We start from the raw sequence: 19521 nt of genomic DNA on the forward strand, positions 1-19521 counted from the left end.
CATCTGCACATCTATGAAGGTGTTAGTGCCTTCATCAAATAAACAGAACGGAAAAGGAGATGACCTGGCAAGGCTTTAACAAACAAAACTGGAAGCTACCCTCTAAATTTGTAAGTGAATAATAATTTCCCAGAATTTCACTGAGATTCCAAATATTCAGCACTTAAAAAACAAACAAACCCACCCTACACATTTGTACAGGTTGGGTATCAAGCTTTGCCAGCTTTAGCCAACATCAAAACGTTGCATGCAAACACACTGAAGCATCTTTAAAATGTCTGCTTCAGGGCCGAAAAAGAAAACAGCAGCTACTCCAGATGAAGCAGAGAAATACTTCTTGCTCTTGCACTGCTCCTTTCACCAAGGAACAGCAACACCACCACCACCTCTGTGATTAGAAAATGGCATTTGGGGAATGGGATTTGCTTTAATCAGTCTTTCCAAAATGGCTCTTGGTTTACCATTTTTTGCTCTAGTTAAAAGTAGAGAGGTGCAAGAACAGTTATTTTCAAGCTTTTCTCTTTATAAACACCTATTTAGCACCATTCCTCCACTCTGTCATTTCAAGCCCTTAACAGAGGCTTAAGATCTGATCCTTTAGCCACGGACACAGCAGCCACATATAAATACATATTAATACGGATTTCTATTCCCAACAAGTGAAGCTTACTGAAGCTAGTATGGTTTCTCAGTTAACTTTCGTGAGGTTATTAGAAACAGTCCACAGACCTGCCTGGCCTGCTGACAAATTGATAACTATTGCCTTGTCGTACGAACAGATTCAGAACTCAAAGCTGTAAGAAGCCTCCCTCAAAGCCATAACAACTGTTCAAAACTACTAGGAACACGTGGCTCCTAAGGATATAAGAAAAGCTGGTAAAAAGATGTGGCTAACAGGAAAGCTGTAGTGCTTTGCAGAGACTGTTCCTTGGTCTTGGGCATTTCCTTAAGAGAAGGAAGTCAGCAGGTGCTAGTTCACCCTGACTTCAAACAACATTATTTCCTTCTGACACCTCAGGAGACTTACTCACACGGGAACTCTGTGCACACGCATGTGGAGAAGGGAAAACAGTAAGCCCAGTCAAGCACATCCACGTGCCATGGCAGGCCAAAAATTAAACCAAGATGGCAGAAGCATCTTCTTTGCAGAGCAGTCAAGAGAGGCACTTAAACACAGTAATGGCACAAAAGCAGATTCCCCCCCCCAGCTCATATTGCAGGACCAAAGGAGGGCAGCAGAAAGCAAGCAGCAGGTGGGGCAGATGCAGCAGCAACCACAGGGAGGACACACCAGGAAGCACAGCAGTTCGAACCCAAGTAAGTAACACTTTCCAGCATCAAAGTTAATACAGGCACATTCTAAAAGTCATTTTTCCTAGTGATAATTGTTGCAAGTAAAGCACATAATTTTAATATAATACATCTCGTCTCTTCTTAATGATGGGAGGAGGTGGGGAAGAGAAGGAAAACCACTGAGACATGGGTGTGTTTTTGAAGTTAACCCAGCATTGCAAAATAGTTGCTTTATGTGTACATTCCAGTAGAACCAGGCTGCATATTTTTAACAGCTTCAGGCAACCAGACCCCTTCTCAAACTTGCAACTGGCTTTGCAGATAATTTCAGTTACTAAACACATTAGTGGGGAAAGGTGTTAAAGATTTATGTACATATATCTAATAACCCACCTGGACAAAAACCCACTATGTAAAGGCATACATTTATATTGAAATAGAATTTTCTTAAAAAGAGTCCTTATGATTTCCGTGTGTATAATATCAAATACAATATCTATGTCTATGTTTATAAAATTAAGCTAGCTTCTTCATTTCCTTATGAAAACAGTACTCCTAGCCTCAATATGGAAACCAACTACAATATTATAAATTCAGTGAAGATTGAGGGGACATTAGAACCTCAGTGAGATGAAGCACTTATCTCAAATGACACCCTCTTTCATTAATATTTCATTTTTAGCTATGTCTAAACAAAATTTCATTTTCCAACACTTCTGAAAAGCTAGCTGTATGCTCTAAGTGAGCAATTTCTAAAAAAATCCCAGCTGCCTGTGGTAAGTGCCGGCGATCCAGCAATTATCATAAGCGCTTTTGAACACCTAATCAAAACAATACAAACTGCACCATTTATACTGTTCTGTAAACAGATATTCATATCTGGAATGCTGCTTTTGAAAATAAAGCATGAAGAGAAAGGTTATAATAGCTTTTTTTTTTTTTAAAGGGCATATTGAAACTCATGCAATTCATTTTTGGACGGTGTTTACAAACCACTAACCTATTACTATTACTTCTGGGGAAGTTTAGCTTACATGCTTGCAGCAGCTCTAGGCACTGCATACAATTAACACCATATACTACTGTACATAAGCCTCACTGAGAAAAAAAAAGAAAAAAAACAAGCCATATTTGCTAGCTGGGGCACTAGATACACTTTTTAAAACAATATATATTCAACAAAGGTGGGACAAATAGTCCAGGTAGTTTCAAGAATATTTTTAAAATAAGCCAAAATAGGGAGCTAGTGGGAGTTAGGTTCAGAAAAAAAAATCCTGGACTTATTATTATTATTAAGAAACTTAAGGTCAGGTCCAAAGGGATAAGATTGAGGTGAGGAAAACTTTCTAAGTAAACTAAGACAGATCACTAGGACAGATATGTACACTACCCTGATAAAGACATATGAAATTTCAGTTTAATTGTAAGTGCCCAGCTTCTATTTCACTTCTACATTCTTCCTTGGTTTGTGACATCTAGCTCTACAGACTGCACAGCTAAATACTCTCTGAAAGAAGGGTGTTGCCACACTCCCACACTTGCAGTTACATAAACCCACTCCCTTGCCACCTCAAATTTAAGTAAACTTGAAAGAAACAACAAACATTCTTTTAAAAGAAAGTTCCTCCTAAAGCTGTTTTATGTATACGTGCCCTCCTCAGTTTCCATAAAGAAGAGGTAAAAATCATTCATAGCAAAGCATCTCTTACAAGCTCGAAGAGCTAAAACCCAGCTGAGCAGGTGGGATGCCTCCAGTCTGCACATCATTCTCGCCCCAGATATGCTTTTCCCCTTTTAAAGCATAGAGAGAATGACAGAGGGAACGCGGCACACAATTCAAACCTTACATGTTCTTGACATCATACAAATTTAGATGTCATAAGTGATTTGAGTACACAGGGCTGAAAATGGAAAGATACTTCTCAAAGGAATTTTTATGTGCTTTTTTTAATGACACATAACTGAAGTCATGGGAACAGCTGACTAAAATATTTCTCCCTTCTTTTCTATTAATTTTTCCTGCAAAACACATCAGTCCTAGAGTACTGCACCATCTGGTTTAGCAAGACAGCTTCGTATCCTACAGCATACTGCACTGTGAATTCAAATGAAGTGGAAGAAGGTTGAGTATTCAATGTATGCTCTACCAAAAGTCCACAGGCTCTTCAACTGGGAAGTGTTAAAACACTTAAGGATTAAATAGTAATTGTATGGCTTCCTCAACTTTTCATCTCAATTCACTAGTTCACCAGAGTCACCAATGAAGTTGTTTATTGCTCCTTTCCATCAACTTGGATAAATGATTCAATTTGGCTTTTATATTATACATCACAAAGCAGCATAAAAGGTCTTCTTTAAGCTGACTAGCAATGTGGCTGCTAGCATGATTGAAAACAGTCTGTCAATTAGGAAGTCAGTGACATCATTTGCTTCTCAAAGCAAGACAGCTAGTGCAAGAATTTTTTTTTTTTTTGAGGCGAACCTTACACTGCAGTGTTTCTGTTGAAACAAGAATTTAAACTGTTGGAGTAAGATAATCGCATCTGAATACCAAAAAAAAGACCTGAGAGAGAGAGAGCACTGACCAGAGGACAAATCTAACACAGCTACAGGAGAGTTTATTGACTACACAGTAAATAAGAATTTTCATTTGTATGGAAGATATCCAAATAACCTTCTGACCTAGAAAGAGCAGTCCTGACATGAGCGACGAGCCAAAGCAAGCAACAGAACTGCAAAGACACATGAATTAGAACTGCAATATTCTGCACGAAAAAACACATCTCCTTAAATACTCTTAAGAGGCAAACTAAAACAAGAATTCAGAGCAAACCTTAGACTTCAGATGAACATTACGAACCAAGCGAACGATACTCTGATGGTGAGATGAGCTAAACAAAGAGACTGACAATTACTTCAGTTTTCTTTCATCTCACTGGACAAATTCAGCTCTTGTCAGAAGCCTAGCTCCCATGACAGTTACTGGCAATTAAGGCAAGGGTAGAACACACAAATTTAACTTCTGTCATATTTCTGATGTTCCGTGTTCCACAAATTTAAGTGTTTCCCCTAATAGAATTATTCCTTATAGCTAAAAAAAACAACCCAATAACCAATGGACATATACAAAGGCTGCACTCGAGCTTAAATGCAGCCTTCCTCAAAAGCTCTGCTGGCCATTTAAATTGGTCTCATTTGTTAGGGAAATACCTGTGAGCTACTGCCTATTAAGATACATTATTCAGTGATCAACATTCCAAACTGTTCTTCTTTTGCAGATTCATTCATTTAAAAAAAAAAAACAAACAAACACCACACACACCACACATTCCCCCCCCAACTCAAAAATGCAAAAATACTCCTTATCCAGTGAAGCCATCTAAACAGACTCACGGAAACTACTTAAAAGTTATTTTTCTTTCCATAAAATTCCTGTTCAGGAGAATCAGGGAGCTGAGCTATCCACTGAATGCATGGGACAAAGACAACTGTAAGCAGATACAATTCCAAATCTGTTCTGCACAGTATCTACAAGCATGGGAAATACGCCAAATCAACCCTGCTTCCCAGTGTCTAGTCCCACCACCAACCCCAAACCTCCAAACACTGTCTTCTGCTTCAGCAGGACAAGTAACAAAGTCTAAACCAACTCTTTAAAAGAAGTTTAAGATAATTTAACATATTGCTTATTCTTTATGGTAACTTAAAGTAAGACTGGATGCCTTCCAATCATTTCCTGAAATAGTTCTGGAAGTTTTAGCACAAAAATCTCTCAAAAAATCCAAAATCGTACTAAGCAATTTCTCACAGAAAACGTCAATTCACAATAGGAAAGAAAAAAAGTTCTAGGCTTAATTAGCATCTTTATGTTAACAACACCAAAACTCATATCCTGAGATCAACAAGGAAGTAACATTGTTTGCAAATATAGCACAGGTTATTGACCACAAGCCAAAAAAACTCTTCCAATTGGACCATACTGTACTCCCCTCAGCCTGTGTATTAGAAGTCAGGGGGAATTCCAAGCGGGTACAGAATTTAAACCCAAAGATACAGATGTTCCCTGTATCTGATCTCCTGCAAATCACAGGCCATGGCATTTCTCCTATTCACTGCGATAGAGCCCAACATCATGTATTTACCTTTTTGGAAAATTATTCATGCCATCTTGATGTCTGGAGGTAGAAAATGTATTACCCTTCTCAGTTTGCCCTGACCCTGTACTGTTATAAACATGTCCATAGTTTCCTGTTTGAATGCCTTCTAGCCAGTGGTACTTGTTATGCCTTTCTCTGCCTAGTAGTTCCTCTTTGTGGAGGCAACTAATTAAGGTTCAACCTTCCTTTTGATAAATAACAGAGACTATCTTTCTCATCCGGCTTTACCTCCAGAGCTGGAATAACAACAACAACAAAAAAATTCCTCTGTGTCTCAGAGGTGCCAATTCCTGTCTCAGCCCGCTCCTTCCCATTCTGCTCAGAGACAATGGGCTCTTTTCAGAGATGGGCTCAACTGCTCAACAATCCCACTAAGGTAACCCCAAATCTCTATTGAATTTACCTAAATACTCTGCACAATAGGACCCCCAGGGCTCAGTAGTGGCGTGCCAAGAGGGGTCAACGGCCTCGCGCAATACTAGGGAGCCCTCTGGGAGAAGCCGTGCCAAGTCCAGGACAGAAACATGCAGCCCTGTCTCAAACTCTGCCAGCAGCCCCTTCTCCTTATGGGCTCCAGACCTCAGCAAAAGCCCTTCTGCAAGGAGGAGGCCACTCAGTTGTGAACCTCACCTAACACAGGTGCTAAAATAAACATGAAATAGTCAGTCTCCTACCCACTACATCCTAAGGCTCACAAGTCAGTAGCGTTGTACAAAACACATTTTGTCTTTATGCTTAGAAAGAGTAATGAAAGGCTGTTCTATACTCAGCTTTCCTTTTAAGTGACAGATTAATTGTAGCTTTTTTCTCTTCCTAGTTAAGAAATTCATTTTTTTAAATCCACAACATTACAAACATTTATGCACATATTTATATTTAAGCATGTGCAATCCCACTCAAGTGAAAGGAGAGCATTCAGATGAGCTGATACATGGAAGCCTGAATTTTCAGAGCCTGGGTCTTCGTCTCCAGTATTTTTGTCCACTCCTCACAGGAATTTAATGTAATTCAACTACAAAATTCTTAGCAGTTGCATGCATAACTACAATTTAAATTTTAACCTAAAGTTGTTTGACAAAGTCTGTCTCATTTCTAGAGAATAGTTTAGACTGCGATTTCAGAGTAAAACGCTTTAATTTAATTTTACGCTGCTGCTTATCAGAGATTACGTTTTCTCTAAAAGCTCAGCAGTTCCCACGATCTTCTTGCAAACGTCTTCCGAAAGACTTTAGATCCTCTGCCCAAAGAAAAGCCCTCTCCTATAATCAGGCTTAACGAACGCTGCTGGCTATGGCAAGTCAGCAGCTTGTTGCATGGTGCCAACGTTTGGTAATAGCAGGTGAATACAAAAACGCCTCCCTCCCTGACTGCATAGCAAGGACTACCCGTTGCAGACATTGATGTCTTTCCTGCCAACTCATCTAGTACTGGCTACTGACTGCAACAAAGCAGCTCCTGGTCTGCTCAAACAAGCGTTGATTTTAATACAAGATGTCACCTGAGCGTCGATCCAAACAGAAAAGAGTCTAGCAGTGAAAGTTGAAATACTCCACCTTAACAGCTCAGAAATGTGATCTTTTTTGACAAGATTATTAAGAATACACATTAAAAAGGGAAAACAGCTTTTTAGACCTTAAAGCTAGCAGATTTTTTTTTCCTGAAGCTTATTACTCTACTATGAGAAATGGAAAGTAGAAGGCAACAACATAGTAAAAATGAATCTAAACAGAAGTGAAATAAGACTTTAATTGTCCAGATAGAATTTACTTTAGAGGTCCCAAAAATTCTCTCAAACATACACGTGTTCTGGGTCACTTATTTGATCTTCGACTTTATTCTTTCTAGCTCTCGTTCTTAAGCTCTTGCATGAAATAAGATGCAATAAATAAGATAATAAATAATAAAATCTTGCAATAAATAAAATCTAAGCTTAAAGCTGATATGATAGTCACACTCTTCTGGAAGCAGGGATATATAGAAGTTTAATTAGCAATTTGCTTACAATTAGGTTCTAAGAGTTAAAAACACTGAAAGAATGACAAGTTGCAGCTCCAAAATTCTCAGTTTTAAAAGTTTGTTATTAAGCAACTTCAGGTCAATATTATCCTTCCAGAACCTAACTAGACTGCAGACAGAATTGAGGGAAGGACGCACTGATGAAATCAGGATGCTGAAAGAGGCGCCATTAAAATAATTTTATTCCACTTCAGAGTTAAGAGAGGTAGGCAGAAGATAGAAAAGCATATGTAACAGCTGCAAAAGTGTATCTAACAAGCTTCAAAACAACCTAGTAGCTAGCTCTTACCTCATTCTACAAATCTAGATTCTTACTAATGCTATGAATGCAAAAAGATTCCTACACTTCAACTACTAAACAATTAAATTGTATTCAGTCAATAACTGAAATTAGTAGACATAAATATAAAATGCTTAAAAGGAAATAAAATAACTAAAATAATGAATGTCATTTTAAAGCCACTGTCATTTTGTTGTATATAACAGAGTTCCTCAATTTACTTTCCCCTAAATAACAGTGTATTTTCTTTCCCAGTATACGTGAACAAACATACGGGCATTAGATGGGATGTGTATATAAGAAAGCTTTTTCCAGGCAAAAAACAACATACCCTAGAAGCCACAATTCAGAGTTTATGAAGAACTTAGAAAATAACTAAAATAGAACCAAAAGTTTAACACAATGCACATCAGACAACTATCTGCCCATGTGTTAAGACATGATATAGGCAGAAAATGTGGTTTTTCAAGAGATTTTTCAAATGATGAGAAAGTGGAGTGCATAAAGCTATTACATGAGCTCAGCATTCCATTTCAGATTCAGTTCAAAACTCCAGTTACAAATACATTTGCATAACCAAGCATAAAACAGAAAGTCAGGTTAGCTGTTTGTCTCAAACCTGCATGACAGCACCTGAGAAAGAGGACGAAAATGAAAAATGTGTGCTTTGATCAGACCGTAATATACAGAAAAATTGATTTTACAGGGTCAGAGCTTCAGAATGAGCAATCTCTAATAACGTGCTGACAAGGTAAGAGCATGTTTGCTGCAGGTACGAAGATGACGTGATAACACCACAACAAGGAGATCGGAAATAATTCCAGAATACTGTCCTATCACTACTTTTTCATCTTTGTCAAGTGGACATTCCTGTTCCTAATTTTTCAAGATGGATGAGGAAGTAATTCTCACCTTCACCATTAAAAACAATAATAATCACATAGTTCATACATATTTGCAAGAAAAAAATTATATAACCTAAATCCGAGTTGTTTACATACAAACTCTTATTTTCATAATGGAAGCAAAGTCCAAAGTGAATACAGTTCCCCAAAACATAATACAGGATTCTGCTCTTCCTCCCCCACTTCCCACATCTTGAATTTCCATCAGACTTGCACTACGGTTTGCTAACTGCAGCTCCAACTAGCACTATATTAAAAGATACAAACTACCATGCTGGATCACATTGGTAGACTGCTCTGAAAAGGAACATTTTTTAAATGCTTTTACTAACAGGTACAACCAGTTTTGCCCCATTCCTGTCATATGTTATTTACTGTGGTTGAATAGATAAGCTCTACTCTAGGGACTTCCAAACTATAGAAGGGTGAATAGGAAATTCCTATCTGGATTAACCCAAAATAGGCCAGCAGGACCTGAATGGAGTCCTGAATCCATCCCTGAAGGTAGCTCCTTGGGGCTTTGTGTCTTTCACATTGACTTGACATTAACTTCTAATGATCAGGAACCAAAGAGGGGTCAGGTGTGAAAACATCATTCACGCACTGCTGCAGGTCACCAGAAGGAGGCAAAGGGACCACAAGTTTAATTAAATGTTACTATGTCAACTTCAGTTAAAGAGGTTAGCCCTCTTAACCCAAAGAAGCTGCCCGCTCTTTTAGTTGGGCCAATTCAACTGCTTGTGGTCACTTCATGAATCAAGTCTCTACAATATCTGACTGAGGCACAAAGACCTACTTAAAAAAAAGGGTGGCTTGTTTTAATACTGCACGGTGTCATAAAACTAGCTCAGAGAGTGGTTAAAGAGAGCTGAAAAGGCTCAGCTTAGAAAGGTCTAACCACTGGTGGAAGCAGGAAGAGCAGCTTTAACAGCCAGCTCCTGAACAAGGTGTGCCACCAGCCAACAGTAGCGTTTAACTAGTCTGCAAAGATCAGACAGATGACAAAACCAGAAAGCACGCTGGGGCTCATGTGCTGCTTAAAGCTTGGCTGTCCTGCAGTAAATGAAACACCGTAAGTTGACTACATTTGCTTCTTTCAAACAGCCTCTTAAATCAGTATTAACAAGTATGGGCTGCACTAAGTCCTCAAGAGTATATCAAGTTCTGCTGAACTTGCTGGAAGGACCATCAGGAAAAAGCAGCAATGTAGAAGTCCTGCTTCTTTGCTGAAGAAGCTACAGTATTTATAAAGTTCTTACATGTGGAGTTAATTAAATGAACCTGCAATATACATCTATTGCACTCTCCTATTTCTATCAATGGACGCAGGGAACGAGACCCATAACACACACTTATGAAAGTGTCTGTGCAGTCAGCGGCCAAGTTTAAGGTTTTCACCTCTTCTAAAAAGGGCCACTTACTTTAGTATCTTTACATTCAAAGAAGATGTGCTTGTCACCTAGGAAAGCATGTTTTGTGAAGCACTGCAAGATACTGGCATCAATTACACACTGCGGAGTTTCTTTCACATGATGAAAATATACCTAAGTGGCAATAATTTTTGTTTTGCAATTACTTTACTCATTGTCAAATATTTGTTCTGTCACAAAGTACACTACCAAAAGATCATATAACCTCCATAAAGAAAGAAGTTGGAGGTTTGCTTATCCTTTTAAACATTCATATATAAACATAGGAACTGCCTGATTTGATCCCCTTGGAAAAAGAGCCTTATATCCATATATTTTGTTATATGACTAAATCCTCATGGGGAAAGATAGAGACTTTTCGAAACTAGATGCAACCTCAGAGCTTCTGGAATCTACAGCAGAGCACAGGAGTTGGGAATTATAGAATTGGGTAGTTTTCTAAAGTTTCTTTATAATTCATTTTGATTTAATAATAAAGTCATATACCTACATTTCAGAATCAATGTCACGACAATCAAGAGGGCAGATATTTCACTTAGTTAGGGCTGAAAACTCCTATTATGAATCATTACTGATTCATATTCTTAATTGGTTTGGTGATACCAACCAAAGGTAGAAAAACGTGTTATCAAAACCCTGAGTCACAGGTATCTCTGGAGGAAAGTCGAGGAAGAAGGCCAGTTTCCATAGTGAGTTTTAAGAATGAAGACTTGTAAGACTGACTGTATTCTATTTTAAATAAAGAGAAATCCAGAAAGAATATCCCATTTCTCTTAACAAATCTTTTGTCTCAGAACGATTCTAGTCTCAAGGTTGTAATCTACGTTCTCTTCAGATCTTGGCAGTCCTCAGACTAGCAGCAACTGTTGAAACTCTCGTCGCAATTGCACGTTCTAACTTACAGAAAGTAGCGCAGTATTTTTTCAATTTCCTTCACTTTTAATCTTCTTACACTACAGGATTTTTTCAAAATCCCCGGAATTTAAATCCAATAACATACAGCTTTAGACTTAAGTGTTAAAACCATACTAGCTCACCTAGCAACTTCAGTGAACATATTACCATATATAAAGCCAATTATATTTTTTTTTCAGTAGCAGTCTAGAATTCTGCCTCTTCATTGCCCGAGTATGTAACCAACTATTGGTTTAACACATCCTGTATATAAGTACACGTTTGTACACATGCATACATATACAGATTAGGTGATTTTAATATATATTAACGCATAAATGTACACGTGTGTGTGTATATATGAATGACAGATTATTAAACCCCAATACAATTTTTCAATTTATGGCTATTACACAAATTTTTGGAAGACATGAAAGCTGTCAAGACAGACAGTCAATCAGAGCACCAAAGATCACGTATATAAATGAAGCCTAGAGATAACACCTTAAAAATAAAGAGAGGGCTTGAAGACATATTTCAACCCAGTGATGAACCACCTGAACAGTGGAGCAGGTTGCTGAGAGGCTGTGCAGGAGGCTGGACTGCAGTAAATGAATATCCTGATATATAGATAGATAGATAGATAAAGATAGATACCCTGAGGGCACTTCTAACCTGAATTATTCTATGATCCTATGAACTGATTTCTTGACCAATTTTCCACACCCAACAGCTTGTGTTAATTATTTTGCCGAGTTACAAAAAAATTGTTCTGTCCAGAAAACAGAACTGCCAATTCATCAAGCAGGTACATGTAATTACTATGTTCTGAAGCAATTTTCCTAAGCTCTGAATTCTACAAAGCCTATCAATTTAGAGGTAAGATGTTTTCTTCACACAGCTTACAAACTAAGTATGTCTCCGTTTATCTCTTACAGTTGATTAAACGCATGCAAAGAAAAAGTCGTTATAAGCCACCATAAAACAATTATGTTTCTCATAGGTTTGCCAAACGTCTCAGAATACCATTCACTTAACAGATTAAGAAAGATCACCAGTGTCTATCACACAAACCTCATGGAGAAAAATTATCTCAAAATTCTGTCATTTCTGCCATTTTTAATTGCATTTTATGAAAAAGTAACTGATCCTTTTTTGTTCAGAAAAGGCATTTAACGGAACGTGAGCCTCAAAACTATCTGTTGCTCGTTAATCATAAACAAAAGACAAATGGGGGAGTGGGGAAGAATCTCCTTTTTTTACTGCTCTAATTTGTCCATTTGACCGCCCAGTGTTAGAGAATGACGACGCACCAGAATCCATAATGCTTGCCCTGCCTCTCTCATTCACGCAGCCTCCTACTGCCACATGATAGAATTTTAAATGGGAAGTTCAAAAGTTATCCTTTAACAAACAAAAATCTTGGCCAAAGGAATTCAAGAACAGACATCATAACAGACCTCAAAGAAAAGCTTTAACTTTCCGCATTGCAAAGTAATTTTTTAAAAAATTCTTAAAAACAGTAAAAAGGAAGTCTTTTAAGTCTTTTACAAAAAAAAAAAAAGGCAGACAGAGGGGGGGGAAAAAAAAACCTAAAAATCACTGCATTACCCAGCTGGGGGAAGGGGAAACACACACACAACTGTTAGGCAATAAACTTTTTGTCAACTAATTTTCTGAGGATCAGTTTGCACAATATGAATTGAAACTCTTAACTTGATTTCCGTCAGGTACTGTTAAAGTCTTGCTTATAAACATGGAATAACAGTAGCGAGCAAAAGAAGCAACGCAGAAATCTTAATACATCCACTAATGTATTAATTAAAATAAATCTTGACTTATAAACTGGGATCATTCACTCAAATGCATAAAGATGGGTAATCCCAGTTACATTTATCTACCAAAAATGAGAATTACTGGGAAGAGATTAAATAGAAAAATTGCTCTTCAACAATAACTTCTCAAATTCTGAGAATTCCTGTCCAATGGATTTCCTGCCCCCTACAAATACGATTTACATGGGTGGAAGAAGCAACATAATAAGCAACTATGACATCCGTGTAACACAACTAAGGATTATTTCCTTTAAGGTGGCATAAGTTTTATTCTACTTGGAATTTTAGAATAAAGTATTCTTCACATGTAACTTAGAAAGAATTTCTGTTTCGTTCAAACTTTTCCTGTTTCTTATATGACTCCATCTGAAAACAAAGGATAGGTTCTCTGTGGCTTTCCAGAAAGCATTTGTTAAAATGGCAGGAGATACGTTCAGTTTCAGAAATGAGATCTAAAGGGAATCTAATGCAAACACTGAGACTTCATGCACGAGCACACAGAGACAGTTCAAGTGCAGTTAATGCACAAATGCCATTCCTATTATCAAATACTTTAGCATTACATAAGCAGTACCTTGTTCAAAACATCAACCGTAAGAGTATCGAGAGTGACACACGCCAGATCATAAGAATACTATACCCCCTTACCAAACATTAGAAAGAAAGTAAAAACACACACACGAAACCTCAAACGTTCATATGGAACACCAGAACGAGATCAAAAGCTTCTGCGCAAACATCAGCGCTCGTTTAAACAACCGTTTCAAGGCAAAGGGTGCCTCTCCGAAAATTCTGGATATCACCACGGCAAACACCGTGGAAAGGACGGGGCTGCGGACGTCTCTAAACGCAGGCCTCTCCCCAGAATGACTTTGACGGGAAATTCGACAGCCCTTTCCTGCAAGGAGCTTTACATATGGAAGCAGCTTCATGGTGGACATACGTACATATGCATTTGCAAGATGGGTCTGAAGCAACCTGATGGAAATACCAGTCCCCCTAGGGTCTGCATTAAACACTGTCTCTATCGTAAAACCTCTTTTTTTTTTTTTTTCCACCTCAGGTAAAACACCCCTGGCAGAGATTTCCTCCTATTGCACTTGGACAACAAACAAACGGTTGCACGGCACTGATAAAACCCAAACGAGTTCGGTAACAGGAAGCCCGAAACCTCCGGGCTTCTTTCCATCTGCTCCGTTTTATGCACCGAGCTCCACGTTTGCAAGATCACGCCTCGAAAGAGGAATTTTTCTGCGGCGAAGCCTCACCGAGGGGAGGACGGGCAGCGCGGTCCCCCCTGCAGGCGGGGGGTTGGGGAGGGGTCCCCCAGGGTGGAGCACCCCAGCCCTGCCGAGGGACAAGCCCCAAGCTTCCTTTTTGGGATTAAACGTTGGCGCTTGACTGGTTCCCACTCCGTGGCCGCCCTCCTGCGAGGAGGGGTGTTGTTATTACCGAGGAGAGCCGCGGAGCTCTCCGGGCCGGCAGGAGGAGCGCGGCAGGCAGCTCGCCCTCCCGCACCACGCTCCTGCGGGCAGCGCAGGCGCCCCGCCTCGCTCGCCCTCCCGCACCGCGGCTTTCCCGATAACCACGGCAGGCAGCAATAAACCCCACCGGCTTCCTCCGGCGGCCCCAAACCCACCCACCGGGGGCAGGCCCCGGCCCACGCCGCGCCCGCAGCGGGACGGCCGTTAACGGCGGCGAGCGGGACGGCAGGCGGGGGCGGCCGCACACCTAGCGGCGGCGGCTCCCCCGGCCGCAGCTCGCACTACGGCGCCTCTCTGCTGCACTGCAGAGGCGCCATCTTCTCTGGCCGCCGCGCCGCTCGACCCCAGCCCACCCCGCCGCGGGGGAGCCCGGCCCGCACCGGGGCACGGCGCACGCACACATACACCGCCCGGGTGTGGAGGCGGGTTTTGGGGGGGGGGGGGAGGGAGGAGGGATCCGCCTTTCCCCCCCGCAGCGCCGCTGCACCGCCCCGCGGGGGAAGCCGCCCGCCACACCTGTGCGTGGAGGGGGGAGGCGCCCGCCTCAGCCCTTCCCCGCTCCTCCCTCCCGCCCCGTGGGGCCCCGCCGAGGCGGCGCCCCCGGCCCACACCGCCGCCCGCAGCGGGCTCCGCACCGCCCCCCCCCCACGGGGAGGCACCGCCCGCAGCACCCCCTCCCCTCCCACACTGCCAAGTTTCCCTTCCGCAGCCCGCTCCCGGCAGGGAAACCCCCCCGCGCAGCCGGTGCCCCCGGGAACTGCGCTCTGCCCTGCCCTGCCCGGTGCCCCCCCCCCCCCCCCCGCCAGACGGCACCGCCGGCGGCGGCCAAAGTTAACGGGGAAGCGAAGGGGCGGCGACGAGCGGCAGCCGAAACGCCTAAAAGCGGCGCGGCGGGCGTGGGAGGCGCGCCGGCCCCGGCGGCGCGGACGGCTCCCGCCGCGGACACGCGTGGCCGCGGCGAGGCGAGCCCGCCCCGGCGGGCACGGCGTCTCCCAGCCCGCTTCCTCCTCGGCGGGAGCGGCCCTATTGTTCCGCGGCGGGGGGAGAGGAGAGCCCGGGCCGGCACCGCCCGACCCCCCCCCCCCCGGCACCACGGGCGCAGAGGGACCCTCGGCCGCCCCGCCGCGGCCCAGCCCAAGCCGCAGGGGCGGCTCCGGGCAGACAAAGCCTCGGGGAAGCGGAGGAGGACGGCGGTGAACCTCTCCTGCCCCCCGGCCCCGCTTACCTCGAGGGCCCGGGCGGCGCCGGAGGCCAGCAGCAGGAGGGCTAAGTGGGGCAGCATCGCGGCGGCGGGGGAGGGGGGCCGGCCGGCCGGCGAGCTGCGGGTGGGGCGGCGGGGCGGGGGGGTCCGGCTGTAAATCCGCGCCGCCGCCGCCTCCTCCTCCTCCGCTGCTGCTGCCGGGGAAAGCGACTGAGCTGCGGCGGCAGCAGCCGAGCGCCGCGGCGGGGCCGGTCAGCTGATGGCCCGGCCCGGCCCGCCCCCGAGCGGGCGGCGCGGCGCGGCGCGGCGGGCACCGCGGCGACCCCTGGCGGCGGCGGCGGGGCGGTGCAGTGCAGCCGCGGCCCGCAGCGCCCCCGCCGCCCCGCGGGGCTGGGCCGGGCCGGGCCGGGGGCGGCAGCGAGGCTCCAGCCGGGTGAGGGCGGCGGCGGCTCCTCGCAGGTCCGGGCTGCGCCTGTCCTCGGGCCCCGCGGCCGGGCAGGATCCTGGGCGCCGGCGCTGACCGGAGAAACGGGGCTCTTCGTGTGCTGTAGCAACGACAGCTTTCCGGGCTCTCTGGCATCACCGGTGAGTTATTTCTTTGCTGCCTCAGAAGGCGTCTTTGCGCTCTGCCCCGCTGCTGCGGGCAGCCCTACACGCACAGGTGCCTTGGGGCCTCGCCGAGGCACCATCGCCCTTTTACAGGTTTGTGTACAGAGATGCCAAAATCGTGGCAGAGCGTTCACCAAAAAAACATGTTTGCAGTACACAGGCTGTTTAACAGCTGGCAAACGCTGGCTTTTCTGGCTCTTTCTCCACTGAGCTTGTTTCCCAAACTGGGATCTTCTATTATTGTCCATATAGCTATGATAAATAGGCATAACCTGCATACCCAGGAGCCACACCTGCAAACACCTGTGCACACACCTGAGGCCTAGTCTTCTGTTGATTCACCTGGAGAGATAGCTGTGATCCCTGAGGAATTCCTTTGTTTGCCGTTAATTGCAAGAACGGGTACAAAATCTGTGGAAGCACTATAAATAAAGAAGGCACACAGGAACATTGACAGGTCGGAGGCTATTAACAGTTGAATGAAGAAGAAACCAAATGAAAATTTAGGGCTTTTTCAAATACCTTGTAGTCAGGAGGCCAAAGCTGACTTATTTTGTGGCTTACTTTCTCAATAGCAGTATAACAATTAGTAAAATAAACCTGTAAGGAAAGCTAAGAGTGGGTGACTATTAGCAAAGTTGCACGTTGGAACTCGTCAAAGTTGAGACAGCTGCTATCTTAATCGAAATTCAGCTTGACACAACCTGACATGTTCGCGTCTGAAATGCTGACTCCATAGCTGCTTCTCGGCTCTGATCGAGGCTTCAAAGACTGCAACAAACAGACCCAGCGCAGAAAGGGGAGCTACAGCCAGGTCAGTTAAGGGACAGATGATGAAAGTCCCCCCAGTAAGCAGTATGGTAACAGAAGCCTGGGCTACGTTGTCCTTACTGCTGCACTTAAGCTCATGTTCTTTTTAAGTCAAAACTGACATTCACCAAGACTCTTGGTCAAAGCTGCATCCAGATACAGAGGGATGTTTACCAGAGGGATGGCAAACTGGACTGCTGTATTAGGCAGGTTGTAATGTGCAATAAAATACCCTGGTAACACAGCATTCCCTCCCTGCAACAGTCAGACTCTAGATTTAGATGACCATGCAAATATGGTCATGCAAAATATGAATCTTCTCGTACAAACAAATGAACTGACAATGTATGAAGGCTTTGGGGAATTGCTTGGGTCACGCTAGCTGAATTTGAGAGATTGCTGATGGGCGGATGAGGTCGCTCCCTCCCCCCCGACATGACAACATGCAGTATTTCTGCATATGTGCAAATGCTTGTAACCAGTTGGCTTCTAAAAACCATTGGAAAGGCAGTGCAATGGCTGCGAATAAGCGACATCCTGATAAAGCTGATGGAGATCATTCAAGAACAATTCTTTCCAGAAACAATGGAGGCAATCAGAAGGAAGCTTTTTGCAAGTTCTGGGAAAAAAAAAAAAGGCTTCCAGATGGATAGAAAACCAAAATAGATTCATATAGCCCTTTTATTATAAGTTGGCTTGGGAGTTCTTTGTAAACACTTCTTCCGGCTGCTAGAATCAAACTATACTTTCAAAAAATCAAGCTGCTGCTTCTCTGGATCAGCTAAGCCCGCTCCATCCTCATGGTGGGCAGGTGGGAGGCCCCTTTTGCCCAGCACTAGGAGTGGGACAATCCCATGGGATTGAACCCCCTTGAGGGAGGTGAGGGAAGGCTCAGGTGAAAAAGTTTTTCATGGGGAAAGGTCAAGAGTACAGGAAGACCATTTGCAGCCAGTCCATTCATCAAAACCAGTGATACTATTTGTTAGGACTGTGTCAAGTTAGTCACGTAGAATGGGTCTAAATAGCTAAAGTCTCTTTCAAAAGTTCTTTGTAAGGTCTACAAAACCTGAAGATGACCTGTTGGTAGAAAAAAGCATTGTGTCCTATTTTCCCCTCTGTGTTCTCCTTTAGGATCTTTCTAGAAGGTCAAATATACTCTTTTCCTTGCCTTCTCTACTTTAGTATAAAATTCAGTCTTACCTAACCTTGGAAACTATCCCTCATGTTGTGAGGTGGTGGTGGTCTTGGTAGTGCTCCAACTATGCCCATGAAAATAATCTTCCCAAAAAAGCAATACAGGATAAATCACAAAGTGACAGGGATTACCTTAGAATCTAGTAAAGTGCTTTGAGTAAATAATTGCAAACTCTATTAAAATGTTTTTTTTTTCTTTAATTGCTGAGCTTCAGTCTTAATGAGATCACTTGCAAAGTGATATCCAAGCATGCGTGTCGGGTTTTGTTTGGCTACTTTTTTGTTCTGCATGTGTATCTTTGCGTGCAAATGATGTCTAATAATTAATTTTGCAGCACTTTCATTTTAATATATTATTGTATATGGAAAAATTCTTCAGCTATACAATTTTTTCTCGAAGACTCAGGAAGCAAGGGGATTTTATCTATAAATGCTGATATTATTCCGCAGTGGACAACAAAACACTTCAAGTCTGCTTCGTAACAGTGAAATTCAGTGATAAATAAGTAAACAGATATTTCACTCTACCTACGTTCACTGCCACACTTCAAAAAGCAGCACGTTTTTGGGTCAGATGTATGGTCAGAATTCTGAGTTTTGACTCGTTTTGTCATTAAAAAGGTCAGATTATTGCTAGAGGGGAGAGAGGGAAATTTCAAAATCCCCCAATTTTCCTCCCAAAATAATAGCTAAGTGAAAACAGGTGTTTGCTGAGGGGAGCAAAAACAGCATCGCAACCACTAGAATATTCTTTGATTATTTTATAGCAGTAAACTTTCCCTTGATGCTCCCATGGATCTCACCGCAGAGAGCTGTAACGGGAGGGCTCACACACGAGTTCCACAGGCAGAAGAGGCAGCTTGTGGCAGGGATGCAATTACAGCATTGCCAAATGTCTCCTGATATGCGCAAGTATTTTTGCAGAATGCGTACAGTTTGCCGATGTCCACTGAATTTTTGGTCGTGGAGATTTATTTCCTCCACAATGACAAAGCAGTTATTAGTCCAGTTCTCAGCTGTATTTTATTCATGTTAGAGATGACTTCTCAGTTAAATTCCTTTCAGTATGCTGCAGCCACTACTTTCACTGAGCTGGCTACTTCATTTGTTCTTGCTCTGAGGAGAGGGCTTGAGCTGGCAGGCTTGAGTTTCGGTCCAGACTCTAATGCTGACTCACTGTCTCATTCTGGAGCCACTTCACTTCAGGGTTCATCTTTTTCTTTACTGGGGATAATATTGTTTCCCTGCCTGTGTGATTCATGTAGAGAACAGTCTGCTACAAAGCACTACGGCTAGTGTTTCTGAATGAACCTCTGGAAGTTAAGGACCTGAATCCCATTTAATTGGCACCCTTCTGCTTTAGTCCCAGTTTAGGAATTTTTCTGTACTCCTCCAAAAATACTTCAGCATAAA

At 43.1% G+C, this 19521-nt stretch overlaps 1 protein-coding gene and 1 long non-coding RNA gene across 8 annotated transcripts in view; one reads left to right on the forward strand and one right to left on the reverse strand.

Moving 5' to 3' along the window:
- The window catches only part of APP (amyloid beta precursor protein), a 231062-nt gene extending 215274 nt beyond the window's left edge, over positions 1–15788 (reverse strand). For all 4 annotated transcript variants that reach the window (XM_068911547.1, XM_068911542.1, XM_068911533.1 and 1 more), the window contains exon 1: positions 15520–15788. In XM_068911547.1, the coding sequence (XP_068767648.1) occupies positions 15520–15576 (57 nt within the window). In that variant the 5' untranslated portion in view covers positions 15577–15788. The remainder of the gene's footprint in view (positions 1–15519) is intronic.
- Positions 15789–15902: 114 nt separating this feature from the next.
- The window catches only part of LOC138061427 (uncharacterized), a 108827-nt gene continuing 105208 nt past the window's right edge, over positions 15903–19521 (forward strand). For 2 of the 4 annotated variants that reach the window (XR_011135168.1, XR_011135169.1), the window contains exon 1: positions 15903–16080. This is a non-coding gene — a long non-coding RNA (uncharacterized lncRNA). The remainder of the gene's footprint in view (positions 16081–19521) is intronic. The other 2 variants (XR_011135170.1, XR_011135171.1) reach the window with 1 other exon arrangement.

The sequence above is a fragment of the Struthio camelus genome, chromosome 1, assembly GCF_040807025.1.
Source record: "Struthio camelus isolate bStrCam1 chromosome 1, bStrCam1.hap1, whole genome shotgun sequence".
Taxonomy (NCBI): Eukaryota; Metazoa; Chordata; class Aves; order Struthioniformes; family Struthionidae; genus Struthio; species Struthio camelus.